Here is a 27,333-nt window from a genome sequence, read left to right on the forward strand (position 1 = left end):
CACTTTGTCAGTGTTGGCAGGTTTTCGGACCATTGAGGCCGAATCCAGGATTCGTCCCAGGCCGAATCCTGGCTGATTTACTCCTTGCCATCCAACAAAGACAAAAGGCAATTATCGTGCACTGTCCAAGACCACCTGATAATTCAGACGTGGATGAAACCCGGGAACTTCCTAATCTATGCGTGCATTCGCCATTTATTGAACAAACTTGTTATTTGCCAGAAGATAGACACAAAAAACTGGAGTAACTCAAACAAGAAATGTGCTTGTCAACATATCACTGACAGTTCAGTGCAGTTGACCTTTTTACAATATTTATTTTTAGATGTTACTGCTTGACCACAAAGGTGGTCCCTCCACTCCCAAATATTGCTTTCATTCTTTTCCCATCTTTATTTTTCATTTAACCTACCCCGATGGTCTTACCTACAACAGTGCTAAAACCAATGTTAGGTTTGATATTAAAACGGGGTTAGCGAAAACCTAAGATAGACACAAAATGCTGGAGTAACTCGGCAGGACAGGCAGCATCTCTGGAGGGAAGGAATGGGTGACATTTTGGGTTAAAACAAGGGTCTCGATCCGAAACCCGAGATGCTGCCTGTCCCGCTGAGGTACTCCAGCAATTTGTGTCTATCTTTGGTGTAAACCAGCATCTGCAGTTCCTTTCTACACATTAGCGAAAACCTATTTGAGGCTCAAATTATCAATCTCCTCAAAGTCCATTTGTTGCTGAATAGCAGCTAATCTGCTGGGGCAGGCAAAATCTTCAGTAGCTTTAAACTGTAAATGAACGTTTATGCCTGCATTTCAGGATTGAATGCAAGATTCGTAAAACACGAGTGGTGTTGGTGTGGTGGGGGGGTTGGTGTGGTGGTGGGGGGACGGGGGGTGGGGGGGGGGAACTGCAGTGGGTTGTGGTTGCTGGGAAGGGGTGGGCTGGTGGTGGGTGCAGATAGGAAGAAGACTGGGTCGTTCTCACTATTTGTGGAGCTAGGTTGGAGGATAACATTCAATTTTGTTTGCGATGGCCTGAAATGAATACAATCTCACGAGTCTGAAACTAATGACATTCATTTTCTCCCGATAATACTGCCCTTGTGCATTATTCTCCCATTAAAAGAGTTGTGATACATTCTCTTTAACTTTTACTGAAGCCCAAGGTTAGATCATGCAGCTATTAGCAGCTTTTAAACAAACAGCTATTCAAATTGTTACAAACAGCATTATCTTTGCATCAATATTTGTACTCAACCTGGATTGCAAGTGAATAAGTGACTGAAAGCTCATAATAATCTGTTCTGCTACTGACCATCACTCTTTGTAAGTGCCATTTCCTATTCTGACAAGTATGTCATCAAAATAACACCTTTTATGACTACAGCATGTTTACACTACTGCCCATTAATCATCTCTCATCTCACAGCTGTGCAGATACCATTGTATGGGTGGCAGAGGTGTTGATCTAAATTAGATTATGTCCCTCTATCCCATGCCACCTCATAAATCATCCCTGAAATGCAAAATTAGCAGCTACTTGTACTCATTAATTATCTGCAGGAAAGCAGTCACCTGAACCACCTGCAAGGGTGACCAGCTCTCCCACCTTTGCATTTAGAGGCAGGAACCACCGGCCTTTCAGTTTGCAACACCGGCAACATTGTTCAAATATTTCCACTGCTTTATCAAACATGGACTTCTGAACTCCATCCAAAGCATTCTGTTGAACAACTGTCTTTTGAAAATTCTGAATGGCTTATTAACTTTCGACAAAATAAGCACGGCTTTCCACATCTGCATTTTAAACGTATTTCAATTCTGGTGCAGTATGACTGCAATGTTAAGCCAGCAAGAGGTGGTGCATAGGAGGGGTTAAAATCAGGCTGGGCATCTCGAAGCTTGGCCTGAGTCAGGGTCTCGACCCCAAACATAGACACAAAATGCTGGAGTAACTCGGGCAGCGTCTCTGGAGAGAGGGAATGGGTGATGTTTCGGGTCGAGACCCTTCTTTAGTCCTCTCTCGACCCCAAACGTCGTCCGTTCCTTAGCCCCGACAGATGCTGCTTGACTCAAAAAGTTATTTAGCAGTTAGTTTTTGCAGAAGGAAGGGGGAAATTGAAAAGAAAAAAAGGCTCTTGCACTCAAAGGGACATGAAAGTGCTTAAAAAAGACTGTGGTGCAATAGGTAACAGGAGGAAAGGTCCTGTGATCCAAGGATACTGGCCAGGTCCACTGTGGGAAAAACATTGCCAGGAGGGGGCTCCAGCTACCTCCTCCAGATGTGAGACTCCCCGCTCATTCAATCAATATAGAAATAAATATTAAGTCCTCGCAAGATATGTCAGGGTGAGCTGTAAACCACTGAAAATAGTTGGAGCAAGCCATTTCAGTAATTGGATATGGGATTCATTCTTTAATGTTTTATGATCAGTGCAAGTGGCCCGGTAAAGGAGGACGAGAGAGATTATTATTTCTCACCTGGGCTCTCTCAGCTGATTATCAATGTTACAGAGTGGACTCTGAAGAGGGGTCATCGTCTGTACTGGGTGTTATATTTATCCTTATGGAAAGTGTCCCTCATTCAGAGAGCCCATTGTAGCCCAGGCAGTCACTGTCTTATTCCTCTGCTGGGAGATGAGGCTGTCAACGTCTTGCTGGTGCACCTGGTGTCCTTCTAAATCACGTTGTTTCTTTAACTCCTGCTGTTCTTCGGTCGGCATCATGCAGGGTGCAAACGCTGCACTTCCCAAGGGGTAAAATGATGTGTTCCCTGCACACTATGATGAAACCCCCCGTATCTGTGCTGCATGGATGAGTTATAGATGAGTTATATTACAAGCCCTTAATAATATAGACAGCTGGCTCTCTTTCATTAAGACCACGGCACTCCCCACTACAATCCTCACACTTATGTGACTCATGTAAAGCCATGAGCTGTGAGGCCGGAGGCCAGACTAGTGTTAGGAGTCAGGGAAAAAGAAGGTGGCTTTTGTCTGCAAGGATAATGGTGGTCAGAGGAATAGTCTAACAATTCATTTCCCTGAGGATGAGGATATCATGCCCACTGCTTAGAAATGAGGCATTGACCATCGCGACTTTCTTCTCATAATGCACAGCACCTGCACACTGTGGGAGCGGAAACCTTTCCTGTGGTGGACAGGGCTGGGTTATTATGGAGAGGGCCCATGTGACGCTCTCAAATCCCAATGCCTGAGGTGCCACAGTGTACCCACAATCAAAACAGGCAAATTAGCATGCAGGAAGGAACTGCAGATTAAACTGGTTTAAACCGAAGATAGACACAAATAGCTGGAGTAACTCAGCAGGTCAGGCAGCATCTCTGGAGAAAAGGTATAGGTGATGTTTCCGGTCGAGACCTTTCTTCGAACTGAGTCAGAGGAAAGAGAAACGTGAGACATAGACGGTGGTATAGAGAGATATAGAACAAATGAATAAATGATATGCAAAATGTAACGATGATAGAGGAACCAGGCCATCGGTAGCTGTGGCCAAGGTGAAAACGAGTTACAGACAATGAAACTCAACAAGACGGCTATGAAGCTAGTACAACAACTTGGGTGAGGGAGGGATGTAGAGAGAGGGGATACAAGGATTAAAATTAGAGAAATCAATGTTCCTACTGCCGGGTGTTCAGCGAAACAATCGCCTAGACTACGTTTGGCCTCACCGATGTATAAGAGTCCACACCTTGAACAACATTAGATGAGATTGCAGGAGGTACAACATAGCAACTGGGTGACCTCTGTGACGTTGCAGAGAGCAGCAGGCTGTCACACATGGCAGGGACATGCTGTGGCCCTTTGCAACAGTCCTATGGCAACGAAGTTGGGAATGAATGGACCTTGACCTTGAGCTTGACCTCGATGGGGAGAGCAGCCCAGTCGCAACAGCAGAGCCAAATATTCTCCTACAGAATGCCACATATATCAGTGATGACTGTCTTCCAAAAATGTGTGCTTGTGAACATATTGTGAACTCCCAGCTACCACTCTGTGGGCACGAGGGACAGTGGTGCTGATTGGCAGTGAGTGCCTAGCTTCAGAGCTCTACATTAAAGAATGCCGATATTTGATGTTGACTTTTGGTCAACATCAAAACAATATTGTAAACATTCGGGCTGCACTTAAGCCCTTGGTTAAAAGGGATGTGTAGGAAGGAACTGCAGATACTGGTTTAAATCGTAGACACAACATGCTGGAGTAACTCAGCAAGACGGGCAGCATCCCTGGAGAGAAGGAATGGGTGACGTTTCGGGTTGAGACCCTTCTTCAGTCTCTTCGGGTCGAGACCCTTCTTCTTAAAAGGGATAGTTGGGATGGACAGCTAAACACTGCCAAAGTCAAACAGTGTTGATCAGAAATGGGAATGGTGCATTTTAAGAGAGTAGGTTCTTCACGGGCAAGAATGTCTTTACCTCCTGCTCAAAGGTCCCTGATTCATGCGTTGTGACCTCTTACACCAATATCTCCAGTGTGGACTGTTGTCTGTATCATCTGTGAGGCATCAGCCGAAAGGCTTTATCAGTAGATAATTACTGGAGGTAGAACCTACAGTAATTTGTAGCGCATTCTTTGGAGTTCAGATGGTCTTGTAGCAGCCTGGGTTGACAGGGTAAATGTAGATTGATGTTAACACTAGCTGGGTCTCTGGAACTAGAAATTGCACTCAAAATAAGTGGTCAGCTCTGCAGGACCTAGATGAGAAAGAGTTTCTTTGGAGAGGAAGTAGTGAATCTTTGGAATTCAACAAAGATGGAGACTCAGTTACTGAGTGTATACACGACAGTGAATTCTCAATTTTTGTGGTATTGATGCAAGAGACCAGCTTTTATCTTTTTGAATGGCAAAGTAAGCATGAGGGGATTAAAGGCTATTCTCTGCTTCAACTTCTCATCTGTAAACATTAACCCTCTACTGTAGACCAATCCTTGGCTTGTTAAAGCATCGGAACCATTTGTTACACCTGCAAGTTTCAAGATATAGACTGCCAGCCAGACAAGGTACAAATAAGCACCAAGACACACTGGTCTAACCATCATAGTCAATGTGAGGAGTCAAGCCTCAAGATCATGAGTACAGTACTGGAAGCTTTAAGAATCTCACACAGGTGGCCAAAGTCAATTAAAAAAAAAGTCAACTTCTATATCTAACTAGTTTTGTTCCCAGGTTCCTCAGCAATTACTTATCAGTAATTTCAATCATTTTATGCAGCATTAACGTAATCCACTGTTACAGTCAAAGAGCTATATAGTACAGAAACAGGCCATTCAGCCCAACATCCATGTTGAGCAAGGTACCGAACGGAGCTGGTCTCACTTGCCTGCACCTGGCCATATTCATCTAAACCTTACCTGTCCAAATGTCTCTTAAATGTTGTAATAATACCTGCCTCGACCACTACCTTTAGCTTAGTTTAGTTTAGTTTAGTTTAGAATTACAGCATGGAAACAGGCCCTTCGGCCCACCGGGTCCGCCCCGACCAGCAATCCCTGCACATTAACACTACCCACTAAGGGCAATTTTTACATTTACCAAGCCAATTAACCTACAAACCTGCACGTCTTTGGAGTGTGGGAGGAAACCAAAGTTCTCGGAAAAAACCCACGCAAATCATGGGGAGAACGTACAAACTCCGTACAGACAGCACCCGTAGTCAGGACCGAACCCGGGTCTCCGGCGCTGCATTCGCTGTAAGGCAGCAACTCTACCGCTGCGCCATCGTGACTGTGAATGGCCACTCTAATCTGACAGCTCGTTCCATTTATGGACCACCCTCTGTGTGAAACAGTTGCCCCCCAGCTCATTTTTAAATCTCCCCTCTCACCTTAAACCTATGCCCTCGAGTTTTAGACTCCCCAACCCTGTGGCTATTCACTTTATCTATGCCCCATGATTTTATTAACATCAATAAGGTCAGCCCTCAGCCTCCTACAGCAGGGAAAAAGATCCAGCCTATAAAAATTCTTCCTGTAAAGGACCTCCCACTTTCACGACCTAATTCACGATCTCTGCCGAGTTTGCCCTTAACTCATACTCGCAGCATGGCCGTCACGAGGTCGTAGGTAGGTCGTAGCAGGCCGTGATGCTAGTCGTAGGTACTCGTGGCATCAAGTAGGTCGGGGCGTTTTTCTAGCCTGATAAAAAATGTCCACGAGTAAAAAAGGTTGTGAATTAGGTCTTGAAAGTAGGACATGCCCTTAACTCAACACCTCCAGATCCAGCCACATCCTCGGAAATTGTTTTACACCATCTCTAGTTCATTGACATCCATCCAATAGCAGGGCAAGCAGAACTGTACACAATACTCCAAGTATGGCTTGAGGACATTTTGTTTAGCTGTTCCAACTCCTGTGCTAACACTGACTTTCCTCTACATTGAAGAAGCAAGTGTGTCAAATGTCTTCTTCACCGCTCTGTCCACTTTCATGGAACTATCTAGGTCTCTCTGTTTTACAACACTCCCCAGGGCATCCGATTAACACTAAATGAAAAGGAACGTGCATAAAAATGTTTCACTTATTTGAAACTTTTATTATTCTGAATGTTATATATATATTATTTGATAGCACTTTAAAATAATATTAATTATTTTTTAAATAATTTTTTGGGGGAATTAATTATGTCTGCTGGAGCCATTTGAAAGTGTGTCTGTTTCCTAAAGACTTCTGACCAGTTTATCAGTTTAGTTTATTGTCACATGTACTGAGGTACAGTGAAAAGCTGTTGTTCAAGCTATCAGAGCGGTTCAGGCCACCTGAGACTACTCGTACCCACAACGTTTGTAAGGTCTATATTCAGGTGCGGAAAGCCAGTTTTACCAGGACTATGGCCAATTAGAAGATGACACAGTGGGCAACAAGGGCAGATAAGATGGGCAGCATGCCAGATCATGGACTCTCTGGCCCGCTCACATCATTATGGGTCATATTAACATCATCCATTCATCAACATTTTCATCTCATAACTATGTAGGAGGTTCCTTATGAATGGTGAGGAGTCACTTTCTTAAATGACACGTGGAGGATAATTACCTTCATACTATCTGAGATTTACTATCAGTAACATTTAAGTATCAGTATTCATTCACCGACTTTCATCATTCCAAGTTTGAAGAAGAATGAAAGGACATATCAACAAAATGACATGCCGGTGATGTGAAATGCAGTACGATCTTCCGTGCAGTTGTTGGACAGGGTTTCACAAACTTTCCCACCGTTCCTGAATTGCTAATTGCTCTTTGGCACATTCTGGATTACCACAGTCAGCAGAACAGCAGCTATTACTCTTCAGTACCCAAAGACCAACCCTGCAGTGAGCCAGATCAAGAGGTGATGCTACTTACATTTGTCAAACTCATCAGCAGCATTCACCAGAGGCACTGCAGATGCAAACATTAAATGATATTTGAAGGAAGGGTAAAATGTGACTAGCATTTTTGAAATAGTCTGACGGAGATGTCTGCGAATGAAAGTTTTTATCAATTGAAAATATCTTGAATTGTCCCTTAGGTTTGTTCCAAATCTATGCATTAAATACACCAGTACTAATAACTAGTAATAAGGAAGCCAGGTATTCCTTGAAACATTATGTATGATATTAAGTTATTCAGTACACAGTTTATTCATTTATATTGGTCTGCCGTTAACTCAGATTCTAAGAAATCGGCATTGACATTTATAGTGTTAATTCCTGCTTCTGTGAACAGGCGACACATGCATTTTTGTTACAATACATTAGAGTCTGTGAGCTCCCCAAGTGCAGGTTTTGCAGTTTGCTGCAATCTGTCACAAGTCATTAAGACTAGGTTTGTCTGATTATTTATTTTATTAACCGCTAGCATTGCATTTGGCTTAAAACTGATGAGAAAATTCACATTTTAGGTTCCTGGACACACAAGAAAGAGCCTCATGAAAAACTGCAGCCCCAGTTTGACTGGAGCTTACACAGTCACTTCCTTTCTGAACAGTAATAGCTGCTGTCCCATTGATTGTTGTTATCTCTGTGGCAGTACAAAGATGGATCCGCTCTTTAAGAACATTAGAAAAGTTTGCAGTACTAATTGTTAACCAGCTGTAATAAATTACTGATGAAATAAGATTAGGCTACTCAAACTAGAATTTTAAACAATGGTAAAATTAAAATACATTTACGATTTGCTCATTAAGCATGGTCTTTGAGTTGCATCGTCTCAAAGTGATGCAATTATGTAACAATTGTTATGGCATTGTGAAACAGTGGTGGATCTGTGCAATTCTTTGCCACAGAAGGCTGTGGAGGCCGTCAATGGATATTTTTAAGGCAGCGATAGATAGATGATTAGTGCGGGTGCCAGGGTTTATGGGGAGAAGGCAGGAGAATGGGGTTAGGAGGGAGAGATAGATCAGCCATGATTGAATGGCAGAGTAGACTTGATGGGCCGAATGGCATAATTCTGCTCCTATCACTTATGACCTCATGACTTAGTTTCAAGGAGAATGTCATTATGACACTGGAATATTCCCAAACTAAAACACACATTTTCCAGCAATTTAATTCTAACCTTTCTGTTGCTAAAATAATTAAAACTCGAGAGAATCTAAAACAGCAGGTTACGGGGTACCTTCTTTAAAATGTAACTTTGGAAAATCTCATTCTTATATCCGAGTGACAAAAAAAAAAACAGATGATAGAAAGCGAACCTTATTCAAAAACAATATCAAATACAATTAATTAGAAGGCATCTTTATAAACAAAACAATATCCGAAAGGTTTTTTTTTATTGTACACTTAATAAAGTGCTGCAAGGATAAGATTGTGGTTTAGTGGACTGTGTGTGGGAGAGTCTAAGAGGACAGTGACAGAGCAGTTTACTGACATGAAAGTTTTTCGGTGATTGTTCAATTTAAATAGATTCCAGTGTTACTGGTGACACATCACACAGATAAAGCCTGAAAATCAATGGCACTTCAGAATGCAGCAAGTCAGAGACTAAATAAGCAGGCACCATGTACAACTTTATCCAGCAGCAGACCTGTGAAATTCCCAATTCTACATTTGTATGGCAAAGGAAAATTTAATCTTCCCAAATACTCATCAGTGCATTCCATCCTCTGACTTGACAGCTACACTTATAATTAATTATACAATTTAGATGGGAATATCGACTAAACATACCTATAAATCATAGAAAAAGTCAATAGGCATGGACACATTCAATCATGTCCAAACCAATGATTACTGCTCTCAAAATACAATAATTATTTTCAAGAGCTGACTTGAATTAAATTTCTGTCAACCTGGTACAAGACCAGTGGTTGATGAAGGATGCAATAGATTTTTTGGGGGGAATTTGGTCTTGGAACATTCATCCTGAAGAAGGGCAGTTTGTTTTTAGTGATCACACTGCTCTGTGTATAACTAGACCATGAAGATTAGATTATCTCAAATGGCTCATTAAATCATTTATCTTTCCCTGAAGTTGATCTAGAGAAGCTGCTCACCTTCTTGCATTGCAATGAAATCAAACATAATGAATTCTGCTGCAACATGGTGAATGTGAAAAAATGAAGTGGTTTGCTCACAGCCAGAAAAGGCAAGCAGCAAGTGGAATGCATTGCATCAATGGCAGACCTCTCAAATTGCTCATTTTTATGGGAGAAACTGCATCTTAAATGTCGAGGTCTGACTGCAATCCGTAAAAGCATAAGTAATGTTTTTATAATTTTGTACCAGACTCATTAAAATGGAAGGTGTAGAATTTTTATTTAGTTTAGTTTAGTGTTTAAAGGTACAGTGCGGAAACGGGCCCTTTGGCCCACCGAGCCTGCGCCGACCAGCGATCCCCGCACATTAACACTACTCTACATACACTAGGGACAATTTACACTTATACCAAGCCAACTAACCTACAAACCTGTGCGTCTTTGGTGTGTGGGAGGAAACCGAAGATCTTGGAGAAAACCCAGGCAGGTCACGGGGAGAACGTACAAACTCCATACAATTAGCGCCCGTAGTCGGGATCGAACCTGGGTCTCTGGCGCTGTGAGGCAGCAACTCTACTGCTGTCCCACCGCCAGTGTTTAGGCATAGAGGCAGCTGGGCAATGCAGTGGTGCCACGCAGGTGCATCGCACACCGATATCACCCTCACAATAATCCACCACGGTTTATGATGCCAGGACCACACATCCATATCTCACCATGACTGTGAAGTTAAAAGTTTGTTACTTGTCAGTTCAGAGACCTGACCCAACCAGAACAGCTGCCAGGTATCTTTCCTCTCAGATGGTTCTGAGATTCTTATTCTGTTTCCAATGGGGATCCTGAGCAATAATATCCCACCTGTACCCAGGCATGAGCAATGTCCGCCATTCAAGTATAATTCTGCCCCAAAATGGCTGACAGGTTGAAAGGGCGACTGTGGCTTTAAGAACTTTCCAATTGATAGGGAATCCCTGGGACAATTTGAACTTTGCTTGATTTTTAGACATAATTCATGGTTACTGTGTGAAGACCATGAATTACACCAGAGAGTGCAGACCACAGAGAGTGGTGAATCTCTGGAATTCTATGCCACAGAAGGTAGTTGAGGCCAGTTTGTTGACTATATTTAAGAGGGAGTTAGATGTGGCCCTTGTGGCTAAAGGGATCGGGGGTATGGAGAGAAGGCAGGTACAGGATACTGAGTTGGATGATCAGCCATGATCATATTGAATGGCGGTGCAGGCTCGAAGGGCCGAATGGCCTACTCCTGCACCTATTTTCTATGTTTCTATGTTTAAGACCTGGGAGATTTATTTACTCTAATATACATGGAGCATTGCAGGTAGCGTGCACTCAAACAATGATTGGCCCCAACTTCAACCTGTCCTGACAGAAGTCTCTTGCACAGCATCACTTCACTGGGTGAAGTTGCACAGTGAAGAATTGGTAGCTCCTTTAGTTGGAGCAGAAATATCCAGTTGTTTCTGGCAAATAAACAGAAGCAGCTGATTAACTAACGATCCTCTTAGGCTATCAATTAATTATAATCAAAAACTTCCCAACATTGTCGTTCCCTCATCTGACGTGTGTGTGTCAGGCAAGACCAACATTACTGGCCATTCTAGATTGTCCTTGTGAAATGAATAGTGTGAGGATTTTTGGGCCAGTGCAGTCTTTATTGTGAAGGTGCACATGGAGTGCAATTTGAGAGGGAGTTCCTATATTTAGATACAATGATGAGGAATGAAGGACTGTTATCAGTTGATGAGAATCCAAGGCTGTTGAAGAAGCCTTGGTTAGTTGCTGCAGTACATTTAGTAGATGGAAAACTAAAATAAACAGCAGCCAGTGACAAAGGGGTTGAATGCTTACAGCAGATTTAGACTTTAAAAAAACAGTGTGGTAACAGGCCTTTCGGCCCGTACCTGCATCCCTAGTTCTCTCTGTTTTACAACACTTACCAAGTCCTGTCCTAGTTTATGTCATCAAAATGCAACACCTCACATTTGCCTGAATGAAACAACTACCACTCCACTACCTGCAAAATTACCAAGCATGCCACCTAGATTACATACAAATCATTAATATAAAATAAGAACAAATATGGACCCAGAACCAATCCCTGCAGAATACCACTAGTTACAGGCCTCCACTCTTTAAAGCAACCTTCTGCCAACACCCTTTTTCCCACCTTCACATCATTATTTTGATCCAATTGGCCAACTCATCCTAAATTTCATGTGACATAACCTTGCTGAACAGCCCGCCATGCAGTACCCTGTCAAAGGCCTGGCTAACGTCCACGTAGACAACGTCTGCTGCCTTGCCCTCATCAATCTTTTTTGGCCAATTCTTAAAAAAACTCATCCAATCGATTTCCCATGCACAATGCATACAGAATAGGAACAGGCCCTTTGGCCCACTGAATCCACGCTGACCTCCGATCAACCATTGGTGGTTAGAGAAGAGTGAAGTTCATCTTGCTGTGTCATGAAATTACAAACTGTGGTGGAATTCAAATATGCTGTTTCACATGTCCTACAGGTGCCTCGTTGATTCCCAGTTTGAAACCAGATCCATTCTGAATCACTGGTGCAGCTTGTAGAACTACTGTCTTACTACATCACCGAAGACCTGGATCCTGATCTCGGGCGCTCTGGTTTCCTCCCACATCCCAAAGACGTGCAGGTTTGTAGTCTAATTGGGCTCTGTAAACTGCCCCTAATGTATAAGGGGTGGATGAAAAAGCTGGATTACATTGAACTAGTGGGTATAGATGATCAATTGTCAACGTGGACTAGGTGGGCCGAAGGGCCTATTTCAATGCTGTATCTCTGATCCAAACTGATCATATTCAACATGGTAATAGTGCCACAAAAACTGATTAAAAATGTTCTCAGTTTGTAGGTAGGATTTTTATCAGCATTGGGGTCGTGTGGTGGTCACTCCTATCAATACTATCATGGAATATCTATAATAGGATAGCAAAAGACAAGGTAGGTTTATCCCTCACACTCACTCCTTCTCTCAACACCTGCTTGAGGCAGCTGGGTCCTTCAAGTCTCGGACAGTAATGGAGTAAGTCATTTTTCTGTGAGTACCTGCACTTCTTTGTTAGGCTTCTCTGTGGCTACATTGATGTGATCCTTCTCCAAATGTAGGCACAGCCCCATATGTTCATGTGGAGGACCTTCCATGGTTCACCAGACCTGGCATGTTTATGCTGTTTCCAGATGCAGTAACTAGAATAAGGCCTGGTGGTTTTCCTTTAATTCCTAAGCCATTTCAGGTGGCAATTAAAAGCCAGCCATATTATTGTGTACCTGGCTACACAGGCCATATCAATAAGGACATTGGATTTCCTTCCCTGTAGGATGTTAATGAACCAGATATATATATTTACAGATATTTAATAGTTTTACAGTTAATGCCAGTGATCCTAGCTGTGTATTTCAGGTTTATTTAACTAATTAGATTTAAATTGCTCGCAGTGATGGTGGGATTTGAACTTGTATATCTGAATCATTAATTCTAGCCTCAGGATTACTAATGCATTAACATGACCACCATACTCCATTAAACATCAAACATATGTCATGTGAAAGGAATCCAATGACTCTGAACTTTGGAAAATGCATTTGTGCAGTCACACTGGTAACAATTCCATGTTATTTAATGGCAAGGATGATGGAGAGGCTGTACGCAATGAGTGACTATCAGTCTCCAATTTGATAAACAAAATAGTGTTGCAGTAACTCTGCAGGTCAGGCAGCATCTTTAGTTAACATGGATGGGTGACATTTAGAGTCGAGACCCTTCTTCAGATTGATTGTAGGGGGGGGAAATGAAAGCTGGAAGCTGCAAGAGGCAGGACAAAGCGTAACAGGTAATAAGCAGATGCAGTCGAGGGGGGTTTTGATCGGCAGGTGGTTGCAACAAAGGTCAGAGATAAAAGCTGATGGTGTTTGAGTGGTACAGTGGTAGCCTTACAGCGCCAGAGACCTGGGTTCCACCCTGACTACAGGCGCTGTCTGTACAGAGTTTGTACGTTCTCCCTGTGATCGCGTGGGTTTTCTCCGGGTGCTCCGGTTTCCTCCCACGTTTCCTTCAAAGACGTACAGGTTTGTAGGTTAATTCAGTAAAATTGTAAGGTTGTCCTGAGTGTGTAGGATAGTGCTAGTGTATGGGGGTGATCACTGGCTGACGTGGACTCAGTGGGTCAATGGGCATGTTACTGCACTGTATCTCCACAGTCTAAAGTCTCTACAATCTAAAATATGAGACAGGATTGAGAATTGTGAACTGCGAAGCTAGAGAAAGGAACATAGCTGGAGGGGAAGGGGAGGGGGGGAAGGGAAAAGTAGGTTGGAGTCTAGGTAGGACTCAGGGGAGGGTAGTGGGGGAAAACAAAGGGGCGGGTATGGGTGATTAAGGAAGTGTGTGTGGGGAGGTTAGTAGGAAGTTACCTAAAATTGGAGAATACAACAATCCCGCCACCAGTCACATCTTCCCATCTCCACTCCTTTCCGCAGAGACCGCTCCCTCCACAACTCCTTGGTTTTTCTCATCACTTCCCACCCAAATCACACCCTCCCCAGGCCCTTTCCCCTGCAAACCACAGGAGATGTAACACCTGCCCCGATACCTCTTCCCTCGCCTCCATCCAGGGACCCTGCCATCGTTCCAGGTGTGGCTGAGCTTCATGTGCACCTCCTCTAACCTCATCTACTTCAACCAACATTCTCGAGCTGGCCCTACTGTACATTGCTGAGACCGAGCGTAGACGAATATTCTACTGAACACTTGTGTTAGGTCTGCCATGGCATACTGGATCTCCCGGTTAACTCCCCTTCCCATTATTCCCACACTGACCTTTCTGTCCTGGCTTCCTCTATTGTAAGAATGAGGCCACACACAAACTAGAGGAACAACACCTCATACTCCACTTAGGCAGCTTAATGGTATGAACATTGAATTCTCCAATTTTAGGTAACATCCTGCTACCACCCATACCGCCCCATTTCTCCTCCATACTCCCCCCACCCCCCTGTTTTGTCTTTCCTCCTCCCTTTTCCTCCCCTGTGCCCCACCTAGTATCCCACCTATTTCTCCACTCCTCCCCTCTTGCTACTTTCCTCCCTCTTACTTTACAATTCACAACTCTTCATTACTGTCTCACACCATCTACTTTTATATCTGGCCTTTGTTCCAACCATCTGGCTATCAAAAACCCCTCTCGGCTGCAACCACCTATTACCTGCCATGCTTTGTCCTGCCTCTCCCCTCCTCCAACTTTTTCTTTCCCCCTACAATCAGTCCGATGAAGGTTCTCAACCCGAAATGTCATCTCTCCATGTTCTCCAGAGATGCTGCCTGAGCAGCTGAGTTGCTCCAGCATTTTGTGTCCTTTTGTGTATAAACCAACATCTGATTTGTCTGATTTGATAAACATGCGAATAGTACATTAGCTAACGTTGTACTGTATACTCTTAATAAATGTGAGGTTATCCACTTTGGTATCAAAAATAGGAAGGCAGATTACTATCTAAATGGCGTCAAGTTGGGAAAAGGGGAAGTACAACGGGATCTGGGGGTCCTTGTTCATCAGTCTATGAAAGTAAGCATGCAGGTACAGCAGGCAGTGAAGAAAGCGAATGGCATGTTGGCCTTTATAACAAGAGGAGTTGAGTGTAGGAGCAAAGAGGTCCTTCTGCAGTTGTACAGGCCCTAGTGAGACCACACCTGAAGTAATGTGTGCAGTTTTGGTCCCCAAATTTGTGGAAGGACATTCTTGCTATTGAGGGAGTGCAGTGTAGGTTTACAAGGTTAATTCCCGGGATGACAGGACTGTCATATGCTGAGAGAATGGAGCCGCTGGGCTTGTAGTTTAGAAAGGCTTGGAGTTTAGAAGGATGAGAGGATATCTTATTGAAACACATAAGATTGTTAAGCGTTTGGACACGCTAGAGGCAGGAAACATGTTCGCGATGTTGGGGGAGTCCAGAACCAGGGGCCACAGTTTAAGAATAAGGGGTAAGCCATTTAGAACGGAGACGAGGAAACACTTTTTCTCACAGAGAATTGTGAGTCTGTGGAATTCTCTGCCTCAGAGGGCGGTGGAGGCCGGTTCTCTGGATACTTTCAAGAGAGAGCTAGATAGGGCTCTTAAAGATAGCGGAGTCATGGGATATGGGGAGAAGGCAGGAACGGGGTACTGATTGGGGATGATCAGCCATGATCATATTGAATGGCGGTGCTGGCTCGAAGGGCCGAATGGCCTACTCCTGCACCTATTGTCTATTGTCTAATTAGCTGCAGAGATACTAATGGGGATAATCCTGTTCCCAGCTGCAAGTTATTTGCAGGCTCACTTGCTCCTTATGACATTTCATCAGGCTTTCTGCTAATTTCAAGCAATTTGAGGGAGTTATCTTTAATTCTAACCAATTAAGGATTCTACGGGTTGCAAATGTGCTCTGGTGCCTATTGATTTACTCATCTTCCCTGCTATCATCACCTTAACCAAGAATACAATTGTAGCAAACTTGAAAAGAGCAAGTCTTCAGCACCTCAGTCTTAAGTGAGCAACCACTTTTCTTGAAACTTTGCTTTCTATTTTCAAACACAAATGTTTTTTTTCTCATAGGTGACCGGTTTAAGCAGCCCTTAGCGCTTCATCCAACTTATCGTATCGCACGTGCAAGCCCAAACAACAAAGGGTGTAAAGGCAAATTAGGTCATAATTTCCAACCCTATTCTTGTTCAGATTGACCAAGCTTCAGTAGAAGTCATGATCTGAAATCATGCTCAACTACTGGTCTTCTGGTAGAAACAAGGAACTGCAGATGCCGGTTTACAAAAAAAAAATGACATGGAGTGCTGGAGTAACTCAACGGATCAGGCAGCATCGCTGGGGGATATGAATTGGTGACATGCGGGTTGTGAAGTCTGAAGATGGGTCCCGACCTGAAATGTCATCTGTCCATGTTCTCCAGAGATACTGTCTAACCCACTGAGTTACTCCAGCACTCTGTGTCCCAGCTAAGCTTCTGGTTCTGGAGAGACTGAGGCACTGCAGAGACCTGACGTGGAACAGATATCTTCCAGGCACTCATGACTCAGTGCAAAGCACAACAATGAATTTAGCTACTGAGCTGCTAGAGGTGACTCCATGAACAATTCTGATACTCGTGAAATTCTGAACAAATAAGAAAAGAGCCCACCTATGGGATGTAAAGAATCCCCTGGTTTAAATTGTTTTATTTCAGGAAGAAAAAATCTGAAACAGTCAATCCCATTATCTACGATTGGAGGAATAGAAAGCTCAAGACTCTGCTTATTCCTCAAAGTAAAACTAACTCGAGCCTATGTCATTCATGGAATAAATCTGGTTGGCTGTGGTCCCCACTGATGTACCCATGATTTAATCACTGCAGAGCAAGTCTTACTGATCAAGAGAGAAGACATTGATGCACTCTAACCCCATTTATACCACGGGGCGCTCTGTATTTGTACTCAATTTGGAAATGTTTTGCATTCTAACCTCCAGTGAAATGAGGGGAAATGTATTTGCTCAGATCTTTGCTCAGATAAAAACTCGCACCTCCTGCTGCTGGTTTAAGGCTGACTGGGATTCCGTCTGATTAGATTCAGTCTGATGTAAACAGTCACCTTCGAATCTTGGCGACTTGCTGCCCCTGAGGATGCCGTCAGTGCAGGCGTTAGGGACTGATGTTTGATATCTTCTGGCATGTGAATTGCTTCAGGGCAGAGGTGATGGTAAATGCTGAACCATCACATTCAGTTTGGATCAACTCTGATTTGATATGGATGCTCCTCTGCCCATTGTAAAACAGACTCCCTGGCACTTAACCGTTCTCTTTTCCACGGAAATATTGCTAGCAACCCTACAAGTTCACAATTCCAAAGTAGAATATTATGCTATACAAATATATATATATATATATATCTTTTAGGGATTGAAATAGAAATCAAACAGTAGCATTATATATGAGCTGCCCAAAGATTAATCAGCTGTCAGCAGTGCTGGGCATACACTGTGGCAGTGGTTAAATGTTCCACAATGCTTCTGAAATTCAGTTCTTTTCAATATCCTTCTTTGGTATTAGCTATTCCGTGGCATGGGGTATTGGAGATGTACATAGGGTTTGTGTGTGTGTGTGGTGTCACCTATCATCTAGGACGTCTTTCTCAATGGACTCAGGCTCCACTCAGCAGTGGTCTCCCCACATGAAGAGAATGAGAGTCACACAGACTCTATGGCCCTTTGGCCCAACTCGTCAATGCCAACCTATCTGCCCCATTTAAGCAAGTCCAGTTTGCCCGCATTGGGCCCATAACCTTCTAATCCAGTCCATGCCTTTTAAATTCTGTTATATTACTTGCCTTAACTACCTCCTCTGACAGCTCATTGTCAACATCCTTGTTCCTTAGGTTCCTATTAAATTATTCCTCTCTCGCCTTAAACCTATACCTTCTGGTTCTTGATTCCCCTAGTCTGGCTAAAAGACTGTGCATTTACTCTTTCTATTTTTATATAATTGTATACACCCCTCAGATCATCCCTCAGCCTCCTGCGTTCCAAAGAATAAAGTCATAGCCTGCCCAACCTTTCCCTATATCTCAGGCCCTCGAGTCCTGGCAACATCCTCATAAATCTTCTCTGCACGCTTTCCAACTTAATGGTATCCTTCCTATAACAGGACGACCAAAACTTAACAAAATACTCCAAATGTGGCCTCATGGAACATAATGTCCCAACTTCTATCTCCATGCCCTGACTGGTGAAGGCGAATAGCCTTCTTTACTGCCCTATCTACCTGTGATGCCACTTTCAGGGAACTGTGTACCTGTAATCCTAGACCTTCTGCTCTACAATAATCCCTGGGGCCCTACCATTCACTGGTCCCACTTTCCAAAGTGTGACACCTCACACGTATCTCCATTAGCATTTACTGAGCCTTCTTGTCCAGCTGATCAACATCCTCCTGTAATTTTTGATAACCATCTTCTCATATTTCGCTTGGGTAGCTTACACCCCAGCAGTATGAACATCGACTTCTTAACTTCAAATAGCCCTTACGTTCCCTCTCTCTCTCCATCCCCTCCCCCTTCCCAGTTCCTCCACCAGTCTTACTGTCTCCGACTACATTCTATCTTTGTCCTGCCCACTCCCCTGACATCAGTCTGAAGAAGGGTCTCGACCCGAAACATCGCACATTCCTTCTCTCCAGAGATGTTGCCTGTCCCGCTGAGTTACTCCAGCATTTTGTGTCTACCTTCACTTTATTCAATACCACCTACTTCTCCGTGGATTGTCAACTTCTTGGTGGAGAAGCTTGTGTGGACCTGAGATCCTGAGAGCGATGCCATCTGGAGATATGCTCCTGGTAGAGTCACTCATGGTGGTAAGGTCGAGGGGGAGGTCTCTGAAAAAGAGCAATCCAACCAAGACCACAATGGTGGAATAGGCGGAAGACGATGGTTGACCTTAGTGGAGCGTCACAACGGCTGGGAAGGCGGATGAAGGCTGCAGCAGAAAAGGGTCTCCGGTCGTCTTGGACTCAATGCCACTGGATCCTGACCCAGATCTGTCAAGGACCGTGGGGTGGCTGTCTGTGCACCAGTCTCCCCATGTTAAAAAAAGTCACGTACCGGCATCCTCCATATAAGGAATAATACCCTGGAGACATCCATGGTCAGCCATGACCGAAGGGGGCTAAGAACTCCTCAGAAATGCAGTGCAAGCAAGGACACTAGAAGCCAATGGGTTGTCAAAGTAGGAGGGTAGGTATGGTGCTTCTAATCATTTAGCAGTACCTTACCAAGCACATTAACTTACAAGTAGCATTTCACATAGGCAAGCAAAATGCACACACAAATAATGTCCGTCCTCTCAGCACTGCTCAAGCACACATGGAAGTGATTCATTCCACCATGTACCACGGTTAGCATTTCTTGTAAGAGCAGAAATCCCCAGCAAAAGTATGTGATTATTCGATGTTCCAATAATAACCACAGCTGTTCAGTTTTGCTTTGTGTGGCAGCACTCGGGAAGAAGTGGGACTAAGGGCAGGATGGAAGAGAAGGAAAGATAATAAATGATAAGAAGGGATGTGAAGAGAAACATGAGAATAGGACCAATTACCTGATGGACTGTTTCTTATTGTTCTGCAATGAGTTCAATAATCTTCAATGTAACTGAGAATAAACATTCACACATAACTGGCACACAGATAATTGATCACCAAAGGAGAGAATTCCTTGACAAAGTTTGCCCTCCGTCTACTAAATTAAAAATGATGAATGATTATTTGCAGCAATGGACATCCCTTCTCAAAATTCAAAACTCCACCCCCTTGGGAAGAAGAGACCCCCCCCCCCCCCCTCCCTTCATTGTATTATCACAGAATTGGCAGTCTGCCTATAATCTAATCAAACATGGAACAAGCAACTTGAGGGAGCGGCATTTTAAAGTGATGGGTGCAAGCCTGAACCTGCAGTTCTGTGAACAGATTCCCAGGAACAAAGAGAAGCGGTGTTAATTAAGATCAAAGACTTCTGGGCAGCATCCTATTTGGAAAGATTATTCCAGGATATTTTACTCATTCCTGTACAGAACTTAGTTTAGTTTAGTTTAGATATACAGCGCAGAAGCAAACCCCACCGAGTCCACACCAACCAGCGATCCCCGCACATTAACACAATCCAACACACACTAGGGACAATTTTACACTTAATACCAAGCCAATTAACCTCCAAACCTGTACGTCTTTGGAGTGTGGGAGGAAACCGAAGATCTCAGAGAAACGGGGGAGAACGTACAAACTCTGTATGGACAGCACACGTTGTCAGGATCGAACTCGGGTCTCTGGCACGGCAAGCGTTGTAAGGCAGCAGCTCTTCCGCTACGCCACCATGCCACCTTTAACTGTTTCTTATGAATACTGTACATTTTCCATGCTCAAGTTTCTGTAAACTCACTGGGGGTCATTTCTAAGTTTTCAAGATTTCAATTCAGCTTTCCAATTTATACAGTGTACTCAAATGAAATAAAAATCAGGAAGGATACATTAATTGTGCTTCAAAAGATGCACTCAATAAACAAGGTAATTTAATTGACTAACATTGTAATGGGTGATGAAAAGGTGTGTAACAACATTAACAAACCGTCACTCGTTAGATCAGTGGATCTAATCAGGGCAAGTATCAAAAGCTAATCTCATTTCAACTTCTGCCACTGCTTCAGGTTAGGAGACAGTTCAGAGTTAACAATGTTGTAAACCACCCTTTCAGAAGCAAATTAAATTCTCACCTCAACGCCATTGTTTTGCCGAAATACATCTTGGTTAAAATAATCAAAAAGCTTCTTTTCTAGTTGAAGCATAACCTATAGCAGAAAGGAAAAGTACTGTAATACAGATTCTATATGAAGACCGTCAATAAACACTTGGACTGCACGTGAAACATACCTTCCGATCGTTCATTGATTCACAGAAAATTAGCTTGTTTATTTGGTTGGTGTCTGCCGCTCGAATAGTTTGCATTGTTGCTGATGCACAGAGTGTCTGAAAAATAATTAAAATAAGTCTTGGTAAAGGCGATGTAACAAATTATTATGCAGGTTATTTAAACATTCTCTGATACACTTTCAACTTTGAAGATAGAGTGACCCAAAAGTAATGCAGAAAATACATTAATTGGAGACACAGGGATGCTGGAATCCTGTGCAGAAGTGTTGGAGTCAAGGGGCTGTCCCACTGTACGAGGTAATTCAAGAGCTCTCCCGAGTTTAAAAAAAATCAAACTCGTGGTAAGCACGTAAAATGTACGTAGCGGGTACATCAAAGTTTGGGACGTCTCTTAGCGGCTCGTAACGCTAACGGCAGGTACTCGGGAAACGCGGTAAGCTCGTGAAGACTCTTGAAGATATTTCAACGTCCACGAGAGCCCCGAGTACCTACGAGCGGATATTACCGTAATTCACCGAGTTCGAATCAGGGGAAACTCGGGAAAACGCTTGAATTAGCTCATACAGTGGGACAGCCCCTTAACTCTGCAGGTCAGTGAGCATCTCTGGAAGACAGGCACAGGTGGTGTTTTTGGTTGGGAACCTTCTTCAGACTGGAAGATTGATTGTCTTTGAACAAACAAAGGAATGATTAAATTTGAATTTCTCCTATTCGAGACATTGGTGAAAATATATTTATTCACTATGATATACTTCAATTATATTCAGCAGTGAAGCTAAGATGTTTAAGAGTATTTTTATATGAATTGTTGAGTTATAGAGAATTCAGAATTATGTAATATATTACATAATTCAGTCCAACAAAATTATGTATGATTTGCAGGAAGTCCTCTTTTGTGGAGGTCCTCTTTTGTTTTTTGTTTGACGAAAGAAGTGGCTATAATTGTAGACAAAGGAGAAAAACATCTTCTGGACCCAAATTAACATAGTACAAGTGGCACATAACCTTAATGGAAGGTATGAGGTCTACTAATATGTTATTAGTGACGCCATTTACATTATTTCAGTTAGAATGCCTCATATTTCAATTAGAATCACTGACGCCTACAATTGGGTAACTTGTCCATTTGTAGACAGTAAGTTTTGGCACATCTGCATTATCAGCAGCTGCAAGAATGTTTGTCCTGGGCGGAGAAGTGGAGCAGCAACGTGGGCCACTGGGGCAGTGATGAAAGGAGATGGCAGTGGTAGTCAACTGCTATAATGTACAAAGTGGAGAATTATTGCACTTGTGACTAATGGCTCGGATAGGAATAATTTTTATAAGTGTGTCATAGAGTCATACAGCGTGGAAACAGGCCCTACAGCCCATCCTGCCCACACCAGCCAACATGTCCCAGATACACTGGTCCCTCCTGCCTGCGTTTGGTCCATATCCCTTCAAACCTGTCCTATCCATGTACCTGTCCAACTGTTTCTTAAATGTTGGGATAGTCCCAGCCTCAACTACCTTCTCTGGCAGCTTGTTCCATACACCCACCTCCCTTGGTGTGAAAAAGTTAGCCCTCACATTCCTATGAAATCTTTTCCCCTTCATTTTAATCCTACGTCTTCTGGTCCTCGATTCCCCTGCTCTGGGCAAGAGACTCTCCATCTACCCAATCTATTCTTCTCACGATTTTATACACCTTATTTTTTTAATATATTGTACGTGGGAGATCGTGTTTCACAAGTTGTTTAAACATTCATTATCCTTCCACCTGAATCCACAAGAATCCTGAGACAATTTGTGTCAAATGTCTTAAAATGGGAGTCAGGCCATCTACATAGGCAAATAAGGGGTTTAATAAGTTGAACTTATTCCCCAAATGTTTGAAAATTGATGGTACTGAATCTTACAGCTGACCTTGTTGAAGTTAATGGGTCAAAGACTTGGGCTTCTGGGAGAAGGTCTTAGATGATGTGGACTGCATCTATCTTCCAAAGAACATAGATAGACAGAACCTTTTTTCCAGTGTTGAAATGTCCAAGACTAGAAAACATGACTTTAAGGCTGGGGTTCCCAACCTTTTTCATCCCGTTTACCCCAGGCAACTTAAATAGCACATAACAATGTTATTTCACTTATTTATGAACAACTAATGATGAACAGATACCGGTATAACAGATCCAAACGCAGTCAGTCAATGATGAACATTATGTACAAATCCAGAATCAACAGACTTACCCCTGGGTAGCCGAAATTTACCCCCTGGGTGTAAATTGACCCCGGGTTGGGAGCCCATGCTTTACGGTGAACAGAGCAAAGTTTAAAGGCGATGTGTGCGGCAAGAGTTTTATGCAGAGTGGTGGGTGCCTGGAATGTGCTGCCTGGTGTGGAGGCACATATGATAGTCTCATTTAAGAAGCTTTTAGATAGTTATGTGGATATGAATGTTTGGGGGGGGGGGGGGGGGGTTTGGATAATGTACAGGCTGATGAGATTAGTTAGTCTTTTTTTTTTACAAAAAATGTATTCAATTATTAAAAATATAATATTTACACTGCAATAAAACAAGCCAGAGCCCACCACCATAATACAATACAAACAAATATCCATAATAAACTATTATACAATTATGATACAGTCCTTATTGAGGATACATTCTACACCCTGCGGAGCCCAGCGGTCCCGGAACACCCTCAGGGTGCCCGTAAACAGGGCGTATTCCCTTTCTAACTGCACCCGGGCATGGACGTATCCCCGGAAAAGGGGCAGGCAGCCGGCACGGGTAGAGCCCTCCACAGTCTGGCACCTTGACTCACGGATGGCCAGCTTGGCCAGAGATTAGTTAGTCTTGGAATCATTATCAGTACAGACATTATGGGCCAAAGGTATGTTCCTGTACTTTTCTATGTTCTAGGTTGTCAAATGTAAAATGTGGCGATACCAAAAGGCTGAGTAGCCTGGCCCCGCTATGCTACAGTTAGGGAGCCAACATTTTGGGCTCAGAGTGGTCTCAATCTCCCTGAGGACTGCAGTATAATTACTTAGACAAACAGTACCATCAATTAGATTTACCCCAGATATCCCAGCTGGGGCATTTCTAACCGTGATCTGCCCTTCACTGCACCGTTTGCAATGTATCACTTTCCTTGTGACGGTGTGCTAAATTTCTACAAGGAAATTGAATGCTGGTATTTAAAGTTCTGCCTGTAACAACACTGCCTTATAAGGACACTTGTAATGCATTGCAAGACACTTCAACACAGCCTTAACAGAGTACGATGAGTAGAAAAGCATTGCCATTCAAGGATCAAGATATTATCTGGTTGGAAAACAAAAGGCTTGGGCAAATCCAGCTAAAAATCCACAAGGTCTTGGAACTCTTCTTGTGTAGAAAGGTCAAATTCTTCCTCAAATACACCTCCACAAGCCTGTGTCAGAGTGCTGAGCAACTGGAGTGGCCACGTTTCTCCACCTCCTCTCACCAGCAACAATAATGTGACAAGACCTGGATTATATTGAAGATCCATCGCTTAATTCCAGCCAATGTGTTCATTCTCTGCGATCCCTGTTACTTCTTGCAGCAGTTTGTTCAGCATTCCACATACACGCAATGCTTTTTGCACAAAATCTAATGTTGTTTTGTTAGAACAACTACAGGATAGCGAGCAGATTTACGAGGGTGTTGCCAGGACTGGATGGTCTGGTTACAAGGAGAGGTTGAGTAGACTGGGACTCTATTCTTTGGAGCGCAGGAGGACGAGGGGTGATCTTATGGAGGTGTATAAAATCATGAGAGAAATAGATTGGGTAGAGGCACAGAATCTCTTTCCCAGAGTAGGTGAATCGAGGACCAGAGGACATAGGTTTAAGGTGAAGGGGAACAAATTGCATAGGACTCTGAGGGGTAGCTTTTTCAAATGATGGTGGGGGCATGGAACAAGCTGCCTGAGGAGATAGTTGAGGCTGGGACTATCCCAACGTTTAAGAAACAGTTGGACAGGTACATGGATAGGACTGGTTTGGAGGGTTATGGACCGAATGCAGGCAGGTGGGTCTAGTGTAGCTGGGATATGTTGGCTGGTGTGGGCAAGTTGGGTCAAAGGGCCTATTTCCACACTGTATCACTCTATGACTATCAGATATGCATAAATGGCACATTACACAACAACATTCTGTGTTTCTTCTAATAGTGCACTTCTGGAACATTTGAGATTGATGGACTCAACAGATAAAATAAGGATTTAATTGGAAGCTTTATTTAAACTGAGTTAGTAGGTTAATCTAGTTATAGCAAAGGCCATGGTGGACCATATGGTAATAATAGGATACTGTAAACTCATATGGTTACCAAGACTGGTTCAATTACGACCAAGCAATAGGGATATAAAGTGGAGAAATGCCTGCCACCTAAATTTCTGCGAGACAGATTGTTCATTGCACTGTCATTTTGATAAACCACTAAAATATGAACAAAAGTCCCATATCGTCAGTACGCGTTGAAGCTATTAAAATACATCAATATCTAATCAATGCAGCACAAATGTTTTTGAAAATCCTTGTATGTAAAAATGATCTCAGCCACACACCACTGAGCACTCAAACCAAACCATTACTCTCTGTCCTTTTCCCCCCCGTTTGATCAAGGAACAGTTTACCATCTGTGTTTGAATGACATAATCCACACAAGAGCCCGTTCCCATACTGAACACAACTGGCTCAGAGTTTTAAATTCAAAGCACAGATTAGTTAATCACATCAAACCAAAGAGCCCTTTAGACTCATATGTCACAAATCAGCCAGGTCGTCTTTAAATGCTGCACCACATCAGAACAAGTACCAGAACAAACCAAAGCAGAAACCTCCAGCTTTCTAAAGCCCTAACAAATCGGTCCATCTTTCAGTCATTTAAACTTTCCAATCAAGGGTCAATATGGTCCAAGCATCCAAATGCTAATGCGCTTAAGTGCGTCTAAGCTGCTTTCCTAAGTGAATGGGTAAAAAGGACTGCAAAGGACAAGGCAGAGTTACTGTCACTGTCAAAAGTCATTGTACCAACCTCCAAGTCGGCACAATTCAACAAAGTCATGATTTTAAAGCACCTCCTGAGAACCCGGACTGGTTTAATATTGAACCGATTTAATGTTTCTCTAAGTTAAAAAAAAAAAATCTCCTACACCGCTGATCAAAATAAATAATCCATTACTCTCATGCCTTCTGAAGCAACTAAATTCAAAAATGATATCAGGGTAGCTTCACTTCCATTTTGGTGCAGTTCTCCTCCTGATCTACAGCCTTTCAAATACTGGATTATACACAAGAAATCAGATCTACAAAAGATGTGAGTGTTAGTCTCTGGTTTAATTACAACTGGTTTCCTTTTTGCATCATGGTTTTTACCAAGTGCTTTTATGGCATTCATACTGCATGAGATTGTGGTTGGTAAGTACATAGGATGTTTACATTCCATTTCGCAGTGATTTTTGGAAGAGGTGACAGGAGAATTATTGCCCCGTTGCTACTTGCGGCAACAAGTAAAATATAGAAAAGAAATGTATAAAGTGCCAGCCTGTGTTTTTTGGACTTTACCAACAATATTACAACTGTTAATATATTCCCAAATTCAAGAGATTCATTTTGTAAGTTGGTGGATTTCAATTTTATGAAACTATTATTTAAACCTTTTAGAAAGCTAAAACATAATAATGTCATAAAAAGGGTAATGAGACCAATTGATTAATCGATATTGTTGAAGAAGTAATTTTAAAATAACAACATTTTGGTTTTAATGATGGAGCGATATTGACTTAATAAGCTCAATCAGGGCTCCAGATTAACCTGAAAAATGAAGAGAGTGTGAAAACATATTGGTGACTTCATTTATTTCTAGAATAATATGTTTAATCAAGGAGTCCAGAACATTCAAGGAGGCATTGAAATGCAGAGAGCTTGAAGAATGACCACTTGAAAACTTAAAAACCCACATGCGATCAAAGGCAAATGGGTGGTTGCACAGACACGTTGCAGGCTGCGCTATCTCTCAACAATCTCACTGCCATCTCAATATGGGTGTTTATTGAATACTGCGCTATTACAATGTAAAAATATTAATTACTAAACGTCCACCATTGCACATTGTAGTATGGTCATGTGAATGAATAAATTACTCTGCTATAATCTTGCTATAGTAATACTATGTCTTTTTTTTCCAGCTGCACACCTGGCACACATCTGTAAACCCCTCAGCTCCTGCTGAGGTGTTATTCAATATTTAAAACTGTTATTAAATTCATTTGTCAATCCAGTCTGTCCAAGAGCCACAAATCTCCAATGTAGTGCTTGTGTTAAGCCCTGACAGCAGTATTCTGTTTCTCC

General features: G+C 42.7%; 1 protein-coding gene across 2 annotated transcripts in view; it reads right to left on the minus strand.

The window, feature by feature from the left end:
• Positions 1-27,333, minus strand: part of inpp5a (inositol polyphosphate-5-phosphatase A) — a 572,966-nt gene that overhangs the window by 51,077 nt on the left and 494,556 nt on the right. For both annotated transcript variants that reach the window (XM_033033641.1, XM_033033642.1), the window contains exons 10-11: positions 20,974-21,069; positions 20,817-20,891 (exon numbers count right to left, since the gene is read on the minus strand). In XM_033033641.1, coding sequence (XP_032889532.1) covers positions 20,817-20,891; positions 20,974-21,069 — 171 coding nt within the window. The remainder of the gene's footprint in view (positions 1-20,816; positions 20,892-20,973; positions 21,070-27,333) is intronic.

This window comes from Amblyraja radiata, chromosome 15 (genome assembly GCF_010909765.2).
Source record: "Amblyraja radiata isolate CabotCenter1 chromosome 15, sAmbRad1.1.pri, whole genome shotgun sequence".
NCBI lineage: Eukaryota > Metazoa > Chordata > Chondrichthyes > Rajiformes > Rajidae > Amblyraja > Amblyraja radiata.